The sequence below is a fragment of the Lepidochelys kempii genome, chromosome 1, assembly GCF_965140265.1.
Source record: "Lepidochelys kempii isolate rLepKem1 chromosome 1, rLepKem1.hap2, whole genome shotgun sequence".
Taxonomy (NCBI): domain Eukaryota; kingdom Metazoa; phylum Chordata; order Testudines; family Cheloniidae; genus Lepidochelys; species Lepidochelys kempii.
The window spans coordinates 186,176,651-186,196,579 of NC_133256.1; the positions used below are offsets into that span (position 1 = coordinate 186,176,651).

A 19,929-nucleotide genomic window follows, 5' to 3' on the forward strand; every position below is an offset into this window, starting at 1 on the left:
GACTGTATGGTGTTAAATACTGAAAGATTGCTTTTTAAAAAAATAACCCAGAATAGTCCCATAATCATCAGAATTTAAAACCAAACTCTATTTGTATATATTTTTTAATCTATTACAGATCACTTGTAGAACACCATGCCTTTAGAGTTATTCCACAAACATAGAAAAGATACATTCCTTGCTCGAAGGAACTTACGGTTTAAAATAGGCCAGACACAGAAAAATAATGAAGGAAAGTGAATGAGAAACTTATTGGTGAAGAGAAGACAGGAAAGATTCCTAGGAGAACTTGGTTTTAAGGAGACGTTTGAAGGAAGAAGAGAGCTTTTGGCAGATTGAGTTCAGAAGGGTGTTCCAGGAGCAAGAGGCAACTACAGAGAAGGCATAAAGTTGAGAAGGAGGAAGTGGTAGCAGTAAGGCAGGAGGAATGAGAGGGGGATATGGAGAGTGAGAAAGAAAAGTAGAAGGACTGTTGGATCTTGAAGGGATGGAGAATTTAAGAGACAGGGTGGTAGGCCATGCAGTGGTGTGAGTGACAGGAGAGGAAAAAGAGAGGACTGTAATAGCAGTATTTTGAATATAATGGTGAAGAGGAGGAAAGGCAAACAGAAGAAGGTTGCAAAACCTAAAGAGAAGAGATGATTGGGTGGGGAGGGTTGGAAACCTTGAGAGGAAAAGCCAAAGATGATCCAGCCATCAGTTTGGAGAGGGCAATGGTGGATGTTCATTTGGAGGGGACAGAAAAGTTTTAGTGAGTGTTAAGAAACTGAGTGCAGTCACCATCTTTTGGACCAGGGTGACTTTCATAGAAATAGAGCATGATTCATGAAGGAACAGGAGAATGGACTACTAAGCAAATAACTTGCACTGTTCTGTTTTATAATTTGCTACATTTCTTTCAGGCACCTGAAATAACCTCCCTTTTGAAACCCAAACATTTTATTACCGTTTATTTGAATCATAATACATATTTAAATCCTTTGCATACTATGTTGTCCTCAAAGTATATCATACAATGAATGCCTGACTTCCTATTTCAGAAATACTCTTGCCCTTTTACATTTTGAAAAACAATCTATACAGACAATAGCCAGCACAAAAATAATACTGCATGGGATCTTTGTCACATTAGCCACTTCATCTGAAAATTGTTTATATTCTGTTTAGAGAAGTACAGCTGAAACCTCTCAAATGTGTTTTTGGATCATTGTTAAAGTTCCTGTAGTGAGACAAACCTTTAACTGTAAGATTGAAATTAATCTTCTGTTTCTCTAAGAGGGAAATCATTTTTATTGCCCTGTCACTTACAAAAAGTTGTTAATATGGATGTAAAATGAACATATTAGTTTTGGTTTTTGCTCTGTCTGTCTCACTCAATGGAAACTAGGAAATGTTCTTTATTATGGTTTTAATATTAATTTTAAACTAGTGATAAATTGTAAGCTACTCAGTTTTATGCAACAACCCATATATAAAATGTTAATCAGACTTTATTTCCATAAACTGAGTGGCAGAGAGACATGCACACATTGAGTGTGTCTTTGGATACATTTTCTTTGTATTAGATGGTCAAATTAATTGGGAAAACATTGAATCCATAGGTTTGTCCCGATTTTAAGCAAGTTCTACCTTATTTTGAACTGGGGATGTGCCATTGGCATTTATTTTGTTTTCTGACTCCACTTGCTGGCAAGGTGAACTTCTGCTTGAAGATTGACTGCTATTAAAAGATTTAGTAAAGCAAAAATTCATAGGCAAGAAAAATCGGTTCTTTTAAAATGTGAGGGGTAACTTTTTAATAACTTTTAAATAACCATGATTTCTGGGCTAAGTGGAACTGAATCCTTTAAGCAAATACTGGAAACTGCAATTTTAGCCACAATTGAGAAATAATTAAAAAAATAATTTAAAAAACTTGGAACTTTGATTCCCCAAGATACCAGGTTTTCTGTTATTTGACAACCCCTCCTGGCATATTTGTTTTGCATGCTGGGGTCCTTTAGGATATATATTTTCCTTTTTCCTTCCTGTTACATTTCATCATCAGGCACCAACTGGTTGGTTGTAATATCCAGAAGTGGTGATAGACAAGAGACACTGGAACCCAGGACCAGAGGAAACCTGAATAGAGCAAGGGAAGGAAGAGAAACAATTTAGACTCCTTGGTAGTAATGATTGATTTCAGCAAGTACCAGTGAATCAGAGATGGGACTGGTACCTGAAGGAAAAGTGTGTAGCTGACAAATAGTAGGAAGAGGGCAAGGTGAGAATAGTTAAGTATTTAAAATGGTATCTAAAGAGAGATTATTGCTAAGAGGCCAGTAGCAGGAAACCTTGGTGATCCTTTTTGAGGTACCTCTTTATGGACCTAGTTAGCAGTGTTTCCAGATTTTTTTTTAAAGGTTCATATTTGGGAGTGTGTAAATTGAAGGCTACCAGAAAATAGAAAAGGAGGACTTGTGGCACCTTAGAGACTAACCAATTTATTTGAGCATGAGCTTTTGTGAGCTACAGCAGTATGCATCCGATGAAGTGAGCTGTAGCTTACGAAAGCTCATGCTCAAATAAATTGGTTAATTGCTAAAGTGCCACAAGTACTCCTTTTCTTTTTGCGAATACAGACTAACACGGCTGTTACTCTGAAACCTACCAGAAAATAGTTGACAATGTTAAAAATTGCTGCTTTCTGCTTGGACATCTGTCACTTCTGTCCATAATCCCCTTCTCAGGTGGTTGGTTTTTTTTTTTCCTTTTGGCATTTGGGATTATATAACTATTTGGTTAAATGACATTTTAAAATAAAACCGTTCAAGTAAGTGTCTTTGAAGTTTTAGCTCATGGATTAAGTTTGCATAACTTTTCCCGCTTACCGAGAGTACTGATTTGGTTAGGCATACCAGGAACATGTAAAAAGATGAATTTAAGTTTTTTGTTTTATTTTAAATCTATCTGGGTATATTTCTTTTTTTTAAATTTTCTTCAGTTAATCGCTTAAATAGTTGGGGGTATGGAGGCGGGCATGTAGCATGAAAACTGAACTTCATATGTCCTGTGATTCATACATTTAGAAAGGGAAAGACCCAAATTTAAATATTTTGTTTATGCTTCTAATTATTACACTTTAATAAGCTGCCATATAAAAGAAATACTTTGCTTTTATTCCTCGTAGTATCTGTTGCCTTGCTCTTCAGTCATTTGTTCTTTTTATCTTTTATATGTTCTATGCCTTTTTCTTTTACACCTTTTTTTTCCCTATCTGTCAGAATTTTTGGCACCTGAGTTAGCTATACTCCGTAGGGGCCTGCAGCGACTGAGGCTTAAGAAGGCTGAACAACAAAGACAGCGAGAGCTAGCTGAGGGTTCAGCACCACAGTCCTCTACCTCTGATCAGTCTTCCCCTAAGGGCTCCTCACAGGACCCTCAGACTTCAGGTTGTCATTTGTCAAGGTTTCTTAAGCAGCTGATGTAGTTATAGTTTGTGCTGCTATTGTTTGCTGAGATGCTTCCTCTTCAGAACAAAACAGTTAATGCACTTGCTGCTTATTTTTACCTTGCGTGTGGTGGTGTTATCACAATTAGATACACACTAATGGCAGCATTACTATATTTTCCTAATATTGTTGTGATACATAGTTTCATTTAAGTACTGGTAGGTTATGAATAGTACGCTACAGCAAATTTTGCCCAAATAGGATCACAACTTTCCAGAAGGAAGCTGAGCACACTGCAAATAACCAGAAATGGAGTTGTTTGAGCAGCACTTGTTAGAAAAGCGAATAGTGAAAGTTACTCTCATCTAGGTGGAGTACACTGGACCCTCGCTAGAACCCGTGTCTATATAGCACAAATTTGCATATAACGCAGTCACGGCCATGGATCCCAAATTTAATTACTTTAATTGCAGTTCATTTTAACGCGGTCCCCACTGTAACACGGTACCGCGCATGGATCCCATATCCCGCGTTCTAGCGAGCGTCCAGTATATGTTGACACATAACCACCCAGGGTTACATCTTCATATTAAAGGGGGCTGTGTCGGTGAGTCATGTTAAGACTCTATTGGCTACATTCTGGGCTTACTGGCACTAAACAATTTCACAAGTAATGTTGAAGTAAACAAACTGCATATATAGATATTTTTGCTTCACTAAAAATTTCCTTCAGAATAAGCATTTGCGCTATGCTCATTGTAAAAATGCCTCTAATGGCTGCTGTATCTTGGCTTCCAGCTCTCTTCCTTTTAAACTTATTCCATATCTTAAAATGGACAAAGCGATGCAGAACTGGAGTAAGATGGCTGACTGGCAGATCAATAAGTATATTGGATATAAAAATGTTCATTATATCTGACGTTAATTTTTGACAGACATAAGAAATTGAAAAGATCTCTCTTCTCAATTCTGTCTCACGGGAATTGCGCACCCATGTACAATTGGCTCCATTCATTTATTTATGGGAATATTCGGAGTTTGGAATAAACCTTAAGGGCTTGCTGTCATCAACTCAAGAAATACCTATTTACCTGATTTTGTCTAAAATTCTCAATCTCAGAAATAATTAGAAGTTAATAGGGTCTGTTCACTAGAAATATGCTGTAATTGTGAAACTTGTGCATATGCAGCCTTAACTTTGCCATTCCTGACTCATGAATGCTTAACTTCTCTTAATATATTGTATTTTTGCATGGACTTTCCTTTTTCTTTTTTTAGGGCCAAATTATGTCACCCATATTCACCTTGAGTAACACGTTGCTCCATCAGTAGTTCCATTGAAACTATGAGTAGGGGTTACACAGTCTAGTCTTTAATCTTTAGCATTTGCCTAGAGTATATGGGTAGGTGGCATCAAATATCAGAAGCAAAATCAGGTTTGCATTCTGTGATGCTGAAAAAGATGTCTCATGCACAAAACTGTTTACAGTGCCAGGTCACATGGAAAATTTTATGAACCCCTTCTCTCCTTGTGTGTTGAATGAGGCATGGTTTACTACTTTCATACTATGATCTTTAATTAGCTATGCATGCAAGCACAGTGTAGCCGTCTATCATTTAGAGTGTTGAAATATTTTTAACAAGTTCCAGTATTTAACTAGTTCACAAGCCCGAACTCCTAACTCAAGTAAATTATGGAACTCTTAATTCAGCCAAATCAAAAACTATTTTTACAAGAACACGGACACCTTTCTTCCTGAAGAAACTATTTACCTGCCAAATTTCAACTTTCTATCCCTCTTTATCCCTTATCTTCTCTCCCCCCCAGTTTTGGCACTTTTGTAAGTGGAATAGCATTTCTTTTCAGTTTTTCCTTTTTAAAAAAGATCACTCTTTGGGCAGTGACTGAGCCTAGAATGTTCATTGTGAAAGATAATGTTTAGAAAGCTATACACTACTGAAAGCAAAATCATAGAATGGAAACACTCTGACAATATTAACTATGGCTGTGGCTAGTGCTCTACTTAGAATATGTAGATATTGAATTGAACATAGTTGCTAGCATTGGAAACTCTTTTCCAGAAACAATTTTCAGATGGGTTGGAAGTTGGAGACCCCAGACCCTGGGGGACTGTGTGTACATTCTGGTGTTGCTGCTGACGCCAGTGGCTGCCTTCTTGCATGTGGAAAAAGGCCAGTAGAACAGGGAAGACCATGGTAACCACAAGAGCAGTGGTCTCTGCCCTGTGGCAAGAACTCAATAGCTACTCCTGACAGGGAAAGCCAGGACAAAGGCAAAAATCTTGTTGGCTGTTGTGCTTTTGAAAAGAGAAGGCTTTCCATTATTCCTCTGATGGACTGAACATCAAGATTTATTGACCCAAAAGACACACATTGACAGACAAAGACAAAGCTAACATTTATGTTCTGGGTCAATAAATATTGATACTAATTCAGAGATGAAGTGTGGGATTTTCAGAAATACCGAGTGCTAGCCTAGCTTTACTCACATTAATGTCAATGATAGAATTCCTATTGACTCCAATGTACAAAAAGTTAGGCAAGGACTCTGCTTTTGAAATTCCTATCTGGAGGTTGATGCATGTGTTACTATTACTTTTTGAGTATGTGTCAATGTGGATCAACATTTCTTGTAAGCTACACAGCCATGCAACAATCTTGTATATACAGCACAGGTCAGAAAACATGCTGCTATGTTTCTTCTCTGGGGCCCCAGCAGGGGTGTGGTGTGGTCCTGTAAGAACCTGCTCTGCTCGTTCCCCCTCCCGCTGTGACAGTGCATGCAGCTGTGCCTTTTCACTGATGGGAGGAGGGGGGAAAAGATGGTGGAAGTGCTTCTAGTATCGGGGACACAGTTGGGGTGTCCCTTGTGCAGGATCCCAGGTGAGCAACCTGGCTGAGCTCTGCGATGGCTAATCAGGTCAGCAGAGGACACCCCGCTCCCCCACCACTTGCCCACCTGGCAGTTCAGTACAAGGAATGTGACCATTGCTGCTGCTGAGAGGTGAACTGTGGCCAGAACCCCTTTGTGAGAACAAAACCCCTTTGTGAGAACAAATGGCAGGGGGAGATCTGAAACCCTGGGCTGGAGGAGGTGTGGTCTGATGCCACAGACTCCTGGCCAGGCTCCTAAGACAACTGCTGTGGAGAAAATTCTGGTGACAGGGTCCTGTGTGAGAGACTGGGGAGGACACTTTAGGACAGCATCTCCTGCACATGCTTTCCGTCCCCAACCCTACCTGTACACATCCCTCACGGTGTTTTTAAAAAAAAAAAGTGGTGGTGCAGAAAGCTTGCCCAAGGACAAAAATGTAGTGCTTAGTGGAGTTTGTAGCCCACTCAGTAGAAAAAAAGTTTAGAGAGAACATTGGTGTGGATTCCACTGTAGGTGTGCGTACACATGAGTCTAGAGATTTTTAAGTATCCACTGGGGTTGTGCATGTGCCCTGTGTCATCTCATGCTCCCATGCGAGGAAATCAAGAGTGGAGAGCTTTTGATCCTCCCACAGTTCCCTCTTACTGCATGTAGCAGCAAGATGGAATCTTGGTGAGTGATCCCCTAGTTCTTAGCTTCATCTAAATGTTACTACAAATCTTCTGAATTCTTCAGAACTCCTTTGATAACATCTGTCTTTGACCAGTGTGATCATATTGATGCATCTTGACCAATTATTGATGTCTAGACACAGCTGTACAGACCTAGAGTGGGATCTGTTGCATAGGGTCCACTGTCCATCTTCCCTATTCTTCTTCATGGACCCTTCTCTCAAAAGCTTGTTGAAATCAGAAGTGGCCTCATTTCCTCATCTAGGAGCTGTAGCGAAGGTTCCAAAGGAATTCAAGGGAAGGGCTTCTATGCCTGGTATTTCCCAAAGGAAAAAGGAGGTCTTTGTCCTATCCTATATCTAAGGAGTCTCAACAAATACATATGGCATCTCAGGTTGAGGATGGTAATGCTTGTCTCCATCATCCCATCTCTCCACATTCAAGACTGGTTCATGTCTCTTGACTTGCAGGATACGTACTTTCATATCACCTCTATCTGGGCCACAGGATGTACCTCAGATTCACAATAGGGCCCAACTATCTTCCTTCGAATGGTGGTACCTATGTGTATTCCAGTGTGATCACAGAGGCACACCGTGTGCCTGAGGCAGAAGATTTTTACTAGCAGAGTCTGTTAGTCCTCACCTGTGCCTTTTCCTCATGCTTTAACCAATTTCATAAGGGGTGATGTTGACCAGCGCCCTCCCCAGTTCCTTTCTACCACTGCATGGCCTGAGATGAAACCCTTCTCTGTCCACGAAGTTCCTCTTCAGTGTTTTTCCTGTAAATATTGTAAAGATATTTCTTATTAGATCATTTTTAGTGGTGGCTTTTATGGTATCTAGCTAGTTAAGATTCAGGGGTTCCTCCCCAACTTTCCCTCATATAGAGTGACTATTATGCCCAAATTTCTTAAGGCTTAAGGAATGGTAGTTCCTGCATCAGGGCTTTCCTGATCAACAATGACTATCTGAAGTGCTTCTGCTGCCTTGGAGAATGTCCCACAGCTTTGAAGTCCAGTATTAGTTGATCTTTTCCAGCTGGATCCTCCATGTACAGGAGTATAGACTTAGAAAACATCTGGTGGATCATGCAATGAGGCCTCAGTCTGACCTCGGCCAGCAGAACCCGCGTACAATGGGAAGAGATGCTTAGGAGCCTGCCTCCTAGTACTATGACCTCTGACACAGGTGGACAGGAATAAAGCCAAGGCCTCCTCAGGCTCATCGTGAAGGTAGGAAACACTCTCAGAAACCTAGAGAGAAATCCACTGCCATGTCCCAACAAAGAGGCATCAGCATGGACAGGTCTATCTGCACCAGCTCAGACGATGCATAGGGAGAACAGTCCCTCAACCCTCTGCAAGTGGAGACAGATATGTGATCCCAGAGGGCATTATCATTCTTCCAAATCCTGAGTTTCCCATTTTATTGGATGCAGTCTTTACTAAGTTGATCCTGACTCCATCAGTCCAGGGATGGTATGAAAGGAGAAGCTCATTCATATCCTGTCCACTAGCTGTGGGAGGTCAGCATCCACGGTTCTGACAGCACTGCTGTTTGAAGGAGCATCTATCTTTTTCCTCCTCAGGGGAGTTGGATGTCACTGAGGGACCCTCAGAGACAGAATGTTAGCCAGTCAGAAGATTCAGAATTTCCTCGGCACTCTCAAATCTCACAAGACAAGGTACCTTTGCACCGATATTTGATTCCCCTCTTGGTCTTATTGGGGGCCATGGGATTCGTACAAATGCTACACTGAATCGGTATGGGCCCATCGAAAGTTACAACATCTTTCTCTCCGAGAGGAGCTTGAACTTCCTCAGGAGCCCGTGAAAGAGGAGGGAGAAGAGCTGGATCCAGCTTTACTGTTGGTCTCAACAGAAATATCTTCAGCTCCTGTTGAGGCAGTTGTTCCAGCCTCGCCTTCTCCACCTGATGACTACAGGCAGTTTCAGGACTTAAGGAGGTTGCTGACACACTCTAGGTCCCGCTGGAAGAGAGACCTCACAAGCCCCTGGGTATCTTAGAGTGTTGGGCCAAATAAGGTATTAATGAAGTCCATGTTGGAGCCTGACAAAGCTGTCTGGCATATGCCAGTAATGTGCTCCACTCCTAAGAGGTCATGTACTGTGTTTAAGGGCTTGTTTTGTTTAATAACAATAAATGTTATATGCTATTTTGTGTGTTTAATTAAGATACTTTGTACCAGACAAGGGCACAGAGTTTTTATTTCTACGTCCTGTCCCAAATTCTTTAGTTGTTACAAGCTACCACTGAAAGGAGTAGGTAACATCAATCATACTCTACTTCCTCTGCCAGGGAATGCCTTGGGAGACAGGTCTTTATCTCAACCAGCCTGCAGTTCTGGATTGCTAATTACTAGGCATTAATTTGTAAATGTGACTTTGTAAATTTGGTGAATTGCAGCAATTAATCGACAATCTCCCACAGGGAGTAGAGCACTTTTTCAAGCTCTTATTGAGGAGGGTAAGTTGGTTGCATTCTCTCCATGCCACAGTATTTTCAACTGACACAGCCTCGCAATCAATGGCGATGGCTATCATTGTGTGTCAAGAATCCTGGCTTCATTCGTTGAGATTTCCCAGGGAAGTTCAGTCTACAATGAAGGACAGGTGGTAACTTTGATAACTATTCAGTGAAAACATGACAAGACATCACGCTGTATGAAGGACTGAAGGGCAACCTTTTGCTCCCTGGAGACATGTACTCCAGCACCGGAGAGAGAATTTCATGGACCACAAGCATACAACCACAGGCCAGCACCACAACCCCTTTACCATCAGAGGAAGATGGGATATGAACAGTCACATTTAAAAACAGGACCCAGAAGACCAAGCATAATGCTCCATCTCCTTCCAATCACAGCATCCTGTTAAGGAAGTCTTTTGATGGAAATCTTTGAGAGCTGAGAACCAACCCAGTTGCCACCTGCTTCATCTGAGAACTGTGATACCCATTTTGGTGGCTGCTTAATTTGCTTTTCCCATGCATGGTGGATGGTAACAGACAAATGGATTCTTGACATTCATTCATTCCAGTTCTGTCATAGAATTCCCCTTCCCCATCCCTCTTCGGGGCCACTCTCACAAGAAGATACTTATTCAACAGGTAAACTTTCTCCTCCACCAGGGAGACATGGAGCCAGTACCCGCTCAACATCAGTGGAAGGGATTTACTCAAAATATTTTCTTACCCCTCTCACGGGAGTTTCCTAAGGTTCATTGTAGGTCTGGACCATTATACATATAGGGTGCTCCCCTCTGACTGAGCAACAGCACCAAAGGTAGTGTCAGTTGTAGCAGCGCACTTTTGATGCTACGGATCATCAGTCTTTCCCTACCTAGGCAATTGTCTATTGCAGCGGTCCCCAACCTTTCTTGCTATTCCCAGAAGACAGGTGCCGGACACCCCGCCACTGAAATGCTGCCGCCGAGAAGCGGCAGCGGCAAGAAGCGTCGCCGCCAAAATGCTGCTGGGAAACGGCAACACATTTCGGCGGCTGGATGTCCTGTGCGCGCACAAAAATGCCCCAGCAGGCACTGTGTTGGGGACCCCTGGTCTATTGACACAGAAATCTTATCAGGAAGTATCAAGAACAACTTCATCCCTGTTCACTAGTATCATTGGGACTCTGTGTCAACACAGAAAAGTTTGTTTTAGTTCTTACACAGATTGTAGTTTATTGGAGCAACTTTGGACTCTTTCAGCATCAAAGCATAACTCCCTGAGGACACATTTCAATCCATAAAGAATCTTGCTACTCAGCTCAAACAGAGCTCATAAACATTGGTTTGTTAATGCCTCATCCTCTTATGTCACATGGCATCCTGCACTTATGTGTTGCCCTTTGCAAGATTGTAGGCCTATAGGCCTCGTTTCTGACTGTTTGGGACCAACTAGGGAAAACATGTAAATGTTAGTCTCCCTCCTTCCCAGGGTGAGAGATCCTCTAACTTGGTAGGAGAACAGAGACCATATGTATGTGGGAGCCCTTTTCATTCCCCCTCCACCTGAGAAAACTTCAATCACACATGCTTCTTTAGTTGTGCTGTATGCCTGTCAAGATGGGTGCCCTATCCCAACAATGTGGACTCCTTGGGAGTCCAGGATGCACATAAACATATTTGAACTGAAAGCAGTCCAAGAGGCTTGCAAATAATTCCTTCCACTAATACAAGCTCAACATATTCAAGCAAACAACCTGACCGGTATCCCGAGCATGCTAAAATACCCTCTCTCTTAAAAGATGTTAAGTCTGTCCCTTATCTCCCTATGGGTGCACTTAGCAGCTCTCAACACCTGATTTAAATTTGATATTTTTAATTTAAACCAGATTTTTATGAGTTTGTTTTTTTAAATATTAATACATTTTTCTTGCTGAAGGGGGGAGGGATAGCTCAGTGTTTGAGCATTGGCCTGCTAAACCCAGGATTGTGAGTTCAATCCTTGAGGGGGCCATTTAGGGATCTGGGGCAAAAATTGGGGATTGGTCCTGCTTTGAGCAGGGGGTTGGACTAGATGATCTCCTGAGGTCCCTTCCAACCCTGATATTCTATGATTCTGTGATATGTGTTTTTATAAATCTGTTTAAAATGAAAACTGAATTTTAATACAAAATATATTAAGACCTAAATTTACTATAATCTTTTAAAACATTTAAAATAAAAAATAAATATGCTGACTCCATGAGCCTCCTATCAAAAACTTTGAGTTAAAGGCTGCTTTTCTAAATAAAGATAGAATTGGGGGGGAAAACATCTGTCTTTTGAGTCGAGCTTTATAAAGATGGCACAATAGGTCATGTACTGTGTTTGAGGGCTTGTTTTGTTTAATAACAATAACTTTTATATGCTATTTTGTGGGTTTAATTAAATTCCAGTTACCATCCTAATGCAGCTTGACACAAATCATGAGCGAAGAGTAAGTTATTTATGAAATACGCAATATATCATTCACCATTTTCTAACATGCTAAAAATGTACAATTAATAAGAATCTGAAAATATTAAGCTATATGATTGCTTAAATAAATTTATAAAGTTATAGTGCACCTTGCTAGGTAGCAAAAAGATGTACCGAATCCAGCTAAAGGCTCGATTTAGTTTTAAATCAACGCAATTTAATGTCTTTAATGAGAATACCTCTTTCTTTAGAAAATAACTGAAGTACAAATGGAAAAGTAGATTAAAATCAATTCTTTAACTTGAGGCTTTCTACTTGGTGATTTAAATCACCTTGATTTGAGGCATTCTAGCCTGCTGGGCATTGGAAATGGAAATTTAGTTCAGGATATGTCTTGAACTTGCATCTTTTCCTGCATTCCCCAGTTTCTTCTCCTGGTTTCTTCTCATGAGATTGTTTTGATTTAGGTGGGAAATCTCTTCCCTCCTGAACGCAAGAGCTATATATTTTCAGTACTTCCTGCTTGTGAGTGGACATGCAATACTGAGTGGACATGTATTCTCTTGAGATCTTGGCACTTCAGTATCCTGCACAAAATGGTGCACAAAAATGGGGGTGGGGTGGGGTGGGGTATCTAGTTTGCATATTAATTCAAGCTCAGCAGTTTCCTGTTGGAGTGTTTTTGAAGCTTTTCTGCTGCAAAATTGCCACCCTTAAATCTTTTACTGAGTGGCCAGAGAGGTTGAAGCGTTCTACCAGTTTTTGAATGTTATGATTCCTGATGTCAGATTTGTGTCCATTTATTCTTTTGATACCATTCTAGATACCATTAACTTGGGTTTGAATAGAGACTGGGAGTGGCTGGGTCATTACACATATTGAATCTATTTCTCTATGTTAAGTATCCTCATACCTTCTTGTCAACTGTCTAAATGGGCCATCTTGATTATCACTACAAAAGTTTTTTTCTCCCGCTGATAATAGCTCATCTTAATTAACCTCTTACAGTTGGTATGGCTACTTCCACCTTTTCATGTTCTCTGTATATATGTGTGTATATCTTCTTATGTTCCATTCTATGCATCCGATGAGGTGGGCTGTAGCTCACGAAAGATTATGCTCCAATAAATTTGTTAGCCTCTAAGGTGCCACAACTACTGCTGTTCTTTTTGTGGATACAGACTAACACGGCTGCTACTCTGAAACCTTACACACAATAAGCACCTTTGAAGAAGCAGTGAGAGATAAAAAGGCATCTTTTAAAAAGTGGAAGTCAAATCCTAGTGAGGTAAATAGAAAGGAGCATAAACACTGCCAAACTAAGTGTAAAAATGTAATAAGAAAAGCCAAAAAGGAGTTTGAAGAACGGCTAGCCAAAAACTCAAAAGATAATAACAATGTTTTTTTTAAGTACATCAGAAGCAGGAAGCCTGCTAAACAACCACTGGGGCCCCTGGACGATCGAGATACAAAAGGAGCACTTAAAGATGACAAAGTCATTGCGGAGAAACTAAATGAATTCTTTGCTTCAGTCTTCATGGCTGAGGATGTTAGGGAGATTCCCAAACCTGAGCCATCCTTTTTAGGTAACAAGTCTGAGGAATTGTCACAGATTGAAGTGTCATTAGAGGAGGTTTTGGAATTAATTGAGAAACTTAACAGTAACAAGTGATTGGGACCAGATGGCATTCACCCAACTGTTCTGAAAGAACTCAAATGTGAAATTGCAGAACTATTAACTATGATTTGTAACCTGTCCTTTAAATCAGCTTCTGTACCCAATGACTGGAAGATAGCTAATGTAACGCCAATATTTAAGAAGTGCTCTAGAGGTGATCCTGGCAATTGTAGACTGGTAAGTCTAACATCAGTACCGGGCAAATTAATTGAAACAATAGTAAAGAATAAAATTGTCAAACACATAGAAGAACATAAATTGTTGGGCAAAAGTCAACATGGTTTCTGTAAAGGGAAATCATGTTTTACTAATCTATTAGAGTTCTTTGAAGGGGTCAACAAACATGTGGACAAGGGGGATCCAGTGGACACAGTGTACTTAGATTTCCAGAAAGTCTTTGACAAGGTCCCTCTCCAAAGGCTCGTACGTAAATTAAATTGTCATGGGATAAGAGGGAAGATCCTTTCATGGATTGAGAACTGGTGAAAAGACAGGGAACAAAGAATAGGAATAAATGGTAAATTTTCAGAATGGAGAGGGGTAACTAGTGGTGATCCCCAAGGGTCAGTCCTAGGATCAATCCTATTCAACTTATTCATAAATGATCTGGAGAAAGGGGTAAACAGTGAGGTGGCAAAGTTTGCAGTCTATACTAAACTGCTCAAGATAATTAAGACCAAAGCAGACTGTGAAGAACGTCAAAAAGATCTCACAAAACTAAGTGATTGGGCAACAAAATGGCAAATGAAATTTACTGTGGATAAATGTAAAGTAATGCACATTGGAAAAAATAACCCCAACTATGCATACAATATGATGGGGGCTAATTTAGCTACAAATAATCAGGCAAGATCTTGAATGTCATCATGGGTAGTTCTCTGAAGACGTCCACGCAGTGTGCAGCAGCAGTCAAAAAAGCAAACAGGATGTTAGGAATCATTTAAAAAGGGATAGAGAATAAGACGGAGAATATCTTATTGTCCTTATATAAATCCATGGGACGCCCACATCTTGAATACTGTGCACAGACGTGGTCTCATCTAAAAAAAGATATACTGGCATTAGAAAAGGTTCAGAGAAGGGCAACTAAAATGATTAGGGGTTTGGAATGGGTCCTATATGAGGAGAGATAAGAGACTAGGACTTTTCAGCTTGGAAAAGAGGAGACTAAGGGGGGATATGATAGAGATATATAAAATCATGAGTGGTGTGGAGAAAGTGAATAAGGAAAAGTTATTTACTTGTTCCCATAATATAAGAATTAGGGGCCACCAAATGAAATTAATGGGCAGCAGGTTTAAAACAAATAAAAGGAGTTCTCCACTCAGCACACAGTCAACCTGTGGAACTCGTTGCCAGAGGAGGTTGTGAAGGCTAGGACTATAACAGGGTTTAAAAGAGAACTGGATAAATTCATGGAGGTTAAGTCCATTAATGGCTATTAACCAGGATGGGTAAGGAATGGTGTCCCTTGCCTCTGTTTGTCAGAGGGTGGAGATGGATGGCAGGAGAGAGATCACTTGATCGTTACCTGTTAGGTTCACTCCCTCTGGGGCACCTGGCATTGGCCACTGTTGGTAGACACAATGCTGGGCTGGATGGACCTTTGGTCTGACCCAGTATGGCCATTCTTATGTTCTTATGTTTGCCTTGCTGCCTGCACCACGCTGGGCACCTGCCTTCAAGTTATTCATTATTTAGGTCTTAAAACAGTAACAAATTAATAGCAGGTCATGAACTGTCAGAGTGAATTAATACTAGCACTTGAAACACACTTGTACTCTCCCTAGCCAGTCTGACACTAGGAAACTGCAGAGCAGCCACAGTGCTACTTCAGGAGCCTGGCATGTTTTCACAGACAACAGCTGCTTCACTGGAGAGAGCAACTTTCAGACCATATAGTTTTACTGAAGACCATGCAAATGAGAGTGCTGTTTGGGTTGGGTGAAATCTGGACCTGGTTTAGGTGTAAATTGGTAGGACACAGGAGTATAACATTTTGCTCAATTTCATGAGGCAAGAGCCTGACAGGTGTTGTGGAGAGGATAGAATTATGTATATGACTGGGACGGGATGCTGGTGGGCAAAGATGCCTTTTGAGCCACTTTTATTTTCCACAGCAGGTGGAGAGTCCACTGCGTCTCCCCACAGCTGTCAGCATGACTCTCCCCGATCCGGCTGTGGCCAGGGGTGGCAGCGGGAGCTTGGAGCCGAAGCCCGGCCATCATAACTGCTGGGCAGGCAGCTGTGGAGAGCTGCTGCGGACCCTCCGCCTGCCCTGGTGGGGGGGCCTAAGCAGCCCCTGGGCAGCTCCACAGGTTACCACAGAGCAGTGACCAGTGGTGCTGGAATGGGGGGTGTGCCTTGCCCATCCACTCTTCACAGGGGCAGACCCTCCCCCCTTCCTTTTGCCCCTCTTCTTTCCCCTATGAGGCCCCATCTCCGGCCAGACCAGCGTGGAGCCGAGCCATGGGGAGCCACAGTGGACCCTCCACCTACCCAGGGTGCGGGGTGTGTGTGTGTGGGTGGGCTGAAGCAGCCCCTGGCCGTGTCCCAGGCTCCCCGCCCAGCCAAGGGCAGGTGGAGGGTCCACAACTCCCACAGCTGCCTGTGCGGCTCTCCCTGAACCAGCTCCGGCGGGAGGGTCTGCCTCGGAGCCTCAGCCTGGTCACGATAAGTAGAACTCTGCAAATCATGGATATCTGAGGATATCCACATCCGCAGATGTGGATATCGGCAGACAATTTTTGGAGATCGGATGCGGATACATTTTTGCATCCACGCAGGGCTCTAGGAGTAAATAGCGTAGTCGTTATTACTTTATTTCAAATACTGAACTAATTTATGTGCATCACCTGGAATTAGGAATGTCACAGAAATAAGATCTATGTGCTTTTTAGAGATGACAAGGGAAATAGCTTTCACAGAAGATGTTTAATTTTTGCATCAGTACTCTGTCTGCTATGAAATACATAGAAAGTGATAACTATCAACTGATAATATCTTACAGAAAAATCTTCTTCTGTGATCCTATTCCATTATAAATTGAAGCTTCATATAAGTTGTCTTGCCATGGTGCTATTTGATAACTGAGAATTTAAGTCTTTTTAATTTTTAATTTTAATTTTTAATCAGACTCCTCTCAGGTTATAGCAGCCAAGAGTCTGCAGAGCTGTTGAATTATTCAGTATATGAACTTGAAATGATTTTGTGCTTTTAGAATTTAAAGACCACATTTAAAGAAAAACCCACACGTTTGTTGCTCTATTTGGAAACCCTTCTCAGCTCTTAAATTCTGTGGTGATAGGTGCTTTAAAAATTCTTGAATTCTTAAAGCCATATTTGAAGACACTGGTCTAATATTGCATATTCTCCTGTTGAAGTGCAAAATATTATCTGAAACTTCTGTGAAGTTTTAGATCACATTTATTCTTATGACTCGGGGCCAGGGGCATACCTTCTCTCTCTAATTTAAGATGCAGTTGAGTTTGGTGATGGGAGCATGGAATTTAAGAGCCATGACTCTACAGGTGTTATTCCTGGCACAATAAAAGTTCTAGGTATATATTCTAGTTCATCATCTTGATTTAAGCTCAGTTATCTGATCCCAACTAGCATTGCCTTGAAAAAGCCGATAAATATATTGAGATCCTTGCAACAATAAGTCTTTGGGTACAATTATAGTATAGGTTAACATGCCTGAAACTGGAAGGGAAAGGCACAGCTTCTTTGATATCTTGTCAGCATACTTTTAGGGAAAATACTAAATGCTCGCCTAAAGGAATGTGTCATGGTCTGAAGCATGTAGCTTTGCTCCTGTAGCACAGCTGAAAAATGCATTATAAATTACTGGCCACTTAAGAAACAAGCGCAAATGCTTTCTTACATTGCTACTTTATTTATTTTAAACTAACATATGATCATGACATTGCTATGCAGTTTTCTGCTGCTTATATTTTAAGTTGAAATCTCATTTTTGTTTCAGATTCTCCTTCCTCTGTGGTTAACAAACAGCTTGGATCCATGTCACTTGATGAGCAACAGGGTGCGTGTGATAGGAAATGTGCTATACCCAGCCATAGTTCACTGCAATGCAGACTTCCTTTTTAATTTCAGTTCATGATGATAAACATGCTGTTCATCTTCATAAACTAGAATTCCTTAAGCAGACCTGCAATGGAAATCCCATAATACTCAGTTAAAATTATATCCTCTGCAAAACTAGTGTAAATTTATTTTTAAAAATCTGCCCTTACCACCAATTTGATGCTTTTAACATAAAAGTCGTACTCCACTCTGACACATTGTAAGTGAATTCAGAAAATGTTTTTTAATCAAAAGTAAAATTGCAAATCAGGTTTTAAACTGGTGTTTACAGATGGTGCACTCCTCTTGGCCCATTAAGGGGAGTTACCTTTTAGGTGAAACTTGCCTTTAACCAGATGAAGCCAAAGTGGCCTGCCTTATGTAGAGGATGTGCAGATGCTGAGGAAGAAAAAATCCATCCAAATTGGGGCTGGGGCAGTGGGCTGCACTGCAGCACCCACCTATTACCTCAGCCTGTTGGTTGAAAGCTGCAACTTGTGCAAATGTGCCATTTTTGCTGTGTCTTCAGTTCACCTTACTTCTGTAATCAATGGTCCCATGTCTCCTCTGGGAGTGTCTACACAGCAAAGAAAAGCCCATGGCTGGCCCATGTGCGCTGACTCTGGATGCAGGGCTGTTTCATTACTGTGTAGACTTCCGGGCGTGGGCGGGAGCCTGAGTTCTGGGACCCTCCCACCCTGAAGGGTGAGCTTCAGAAGATTTGGATGCTTATCTCGGCCCTTAAATCTTCAAAACATGACTAGAAAGCTCAGAAAGAGGCTTGTCTGTTCCAGTCACAGATGGAACCCAGAAGTGATGAGTTGATAAAAATGAAACCATGAACCTTCAAGATGCTTTGGTCCCAGAAATCAGGCAAGGTTTGGAAGTTTCCTTGTTATCTTTCCACTCTGGTTCGCTTTCCCTTAGAACTGCCTTGCATCTTAGAATAGGTCATTACATAAATGGAGTAGAACTTTCTAATAGTTGCGTTCTTCCATAGTGTTTATGCTGTTGTGCTGATGTGTGGAGATTTCCTCTTACAAAATCAGTTGTTTTTTATATACAATAGAAATAAATATATCTGCTTATCTAAAACTTAAAGGTAAACCTACTTTATGATCACTTATTTAAGACAATGACTTTCCTACTGTGATCTTAGGACCACTAGAAGAAAAGTTAATGTCATTAGAACTGTGGTGGATTGGGAATCTGGGTGAGGACATAGTTTGTTAGAGGATTTATCTCCTATTTGATGGTCAGCAGAATAAAAAGCTGACTGTATTCTGGATCCATATCATTCAGATCTCTTAAATTAAACAATATCAGGTGGCAGCTGCATTTTGATGGGAAATCTCCAAAGAACTGCTAGCTGGTGCAGGAAGTTGTTGGTGCTTTAGGATATGGTACTTTTCCCTCTGATTTTGTTAGCTTGCTATTAGAGCAGACTGTGCTCTTGTTGTTACCATCTTTTATGTCCACTTCTGGTCACTAAATATCTCATCGCATTTATCATGATTTCATAATCCCACTATTCAAGCCACATTCCTGTGTGGGGTGGTTAACCTCTGCCTACTTGTATTTAATCCTGTAGTTTCAAATGGAACATGATTTTCTTCGCTTGGTGTTTCACCTCAGCACTGGCTGCAATTCAGTAATGGGTGGTCACTGTTTAAGGGTGGCATTGTTTCTTTAAGCCATTGCCTACATTTGCAGGTGTGGAGAGTTGAGGAAGGGCCACTCACACCTGGCAGTCTCCCAGACATTATGCTTATTGCGAGATGCTTTGGGGAATGTGGACCTGCGGAGACCCTCTGATATATCTTTGGGGAATGTGGACCTGCGGAGACCCTCTGATATATCTTTAGGGTATGTGCACATGCAGCCCTTGTGTCAGTGCCAGACCAGTGCTCCTGGCCAGTTCAGCAGGTTGGGGTAGAAGGGGGCAGGGCCATAATCTTGCCCCATCGCCAGGCAGTTTTGAGCACTTGGCTCCCCAGTTTCTTGCAAGTCAGTGCAAATATTGTGCCTGACTCCTTCTCAGAGGATTGGGAAAACTTTGTGCTCCTTCTGTAAAATTCAGTATAGTCTATTAAACACGAAACATCCTACGGGACAAAGAAATTGTGTAACTTGGACTATGGAATGGTTGCTGGTGTTCTCTAAAAGTCATTGGCTCAATCCTGAGGATTCTTATTGGGTTCTTACTTAGCTCTTCCTTGGGCAGACTCCTTGAGCTTTTTGTA

At 41.3% G+C, this 19,929-nt stretch overlaps 1 protein-coding gene across 7 annotated transcripts in view; it reads left to right on the top strand.

Annotated features, from left to right (window-relative positions):
* The window catches only part of LOC140895389 (DDB1- and CUL4-associated factor 6-like), a 247,260-nt gene that overhangs the window by 172,700 nt on the left and 54,631 nt on the right, over window positions 1-19,929 (top strand). For 4 of the 7 annotated variants that reach the window (XM_073304939.1, XM_073304998.1, XM_073304966.1 and 1 more), the window contains 2 exons: window positions 3,264-3,431; window positions 17,586-17,645. The exons of 1 other annotated variant lie outside the window; for it this stretch is intronic. In XM_073304939.1, coding sequence (XP_073161040.1) covers window positions 3,264-3,431; window positions 17,586-17,645 — 228 coding nt within the window. The remainder of the gene's footprint in view (window positions 1-3,263; window positions 3,432-17,585; window positions 17,646-19,929) is intronic. 2 more of the 7 variants (XM_073304947.1, XM_073304989.1) reach the window with 1 other exon arrangement.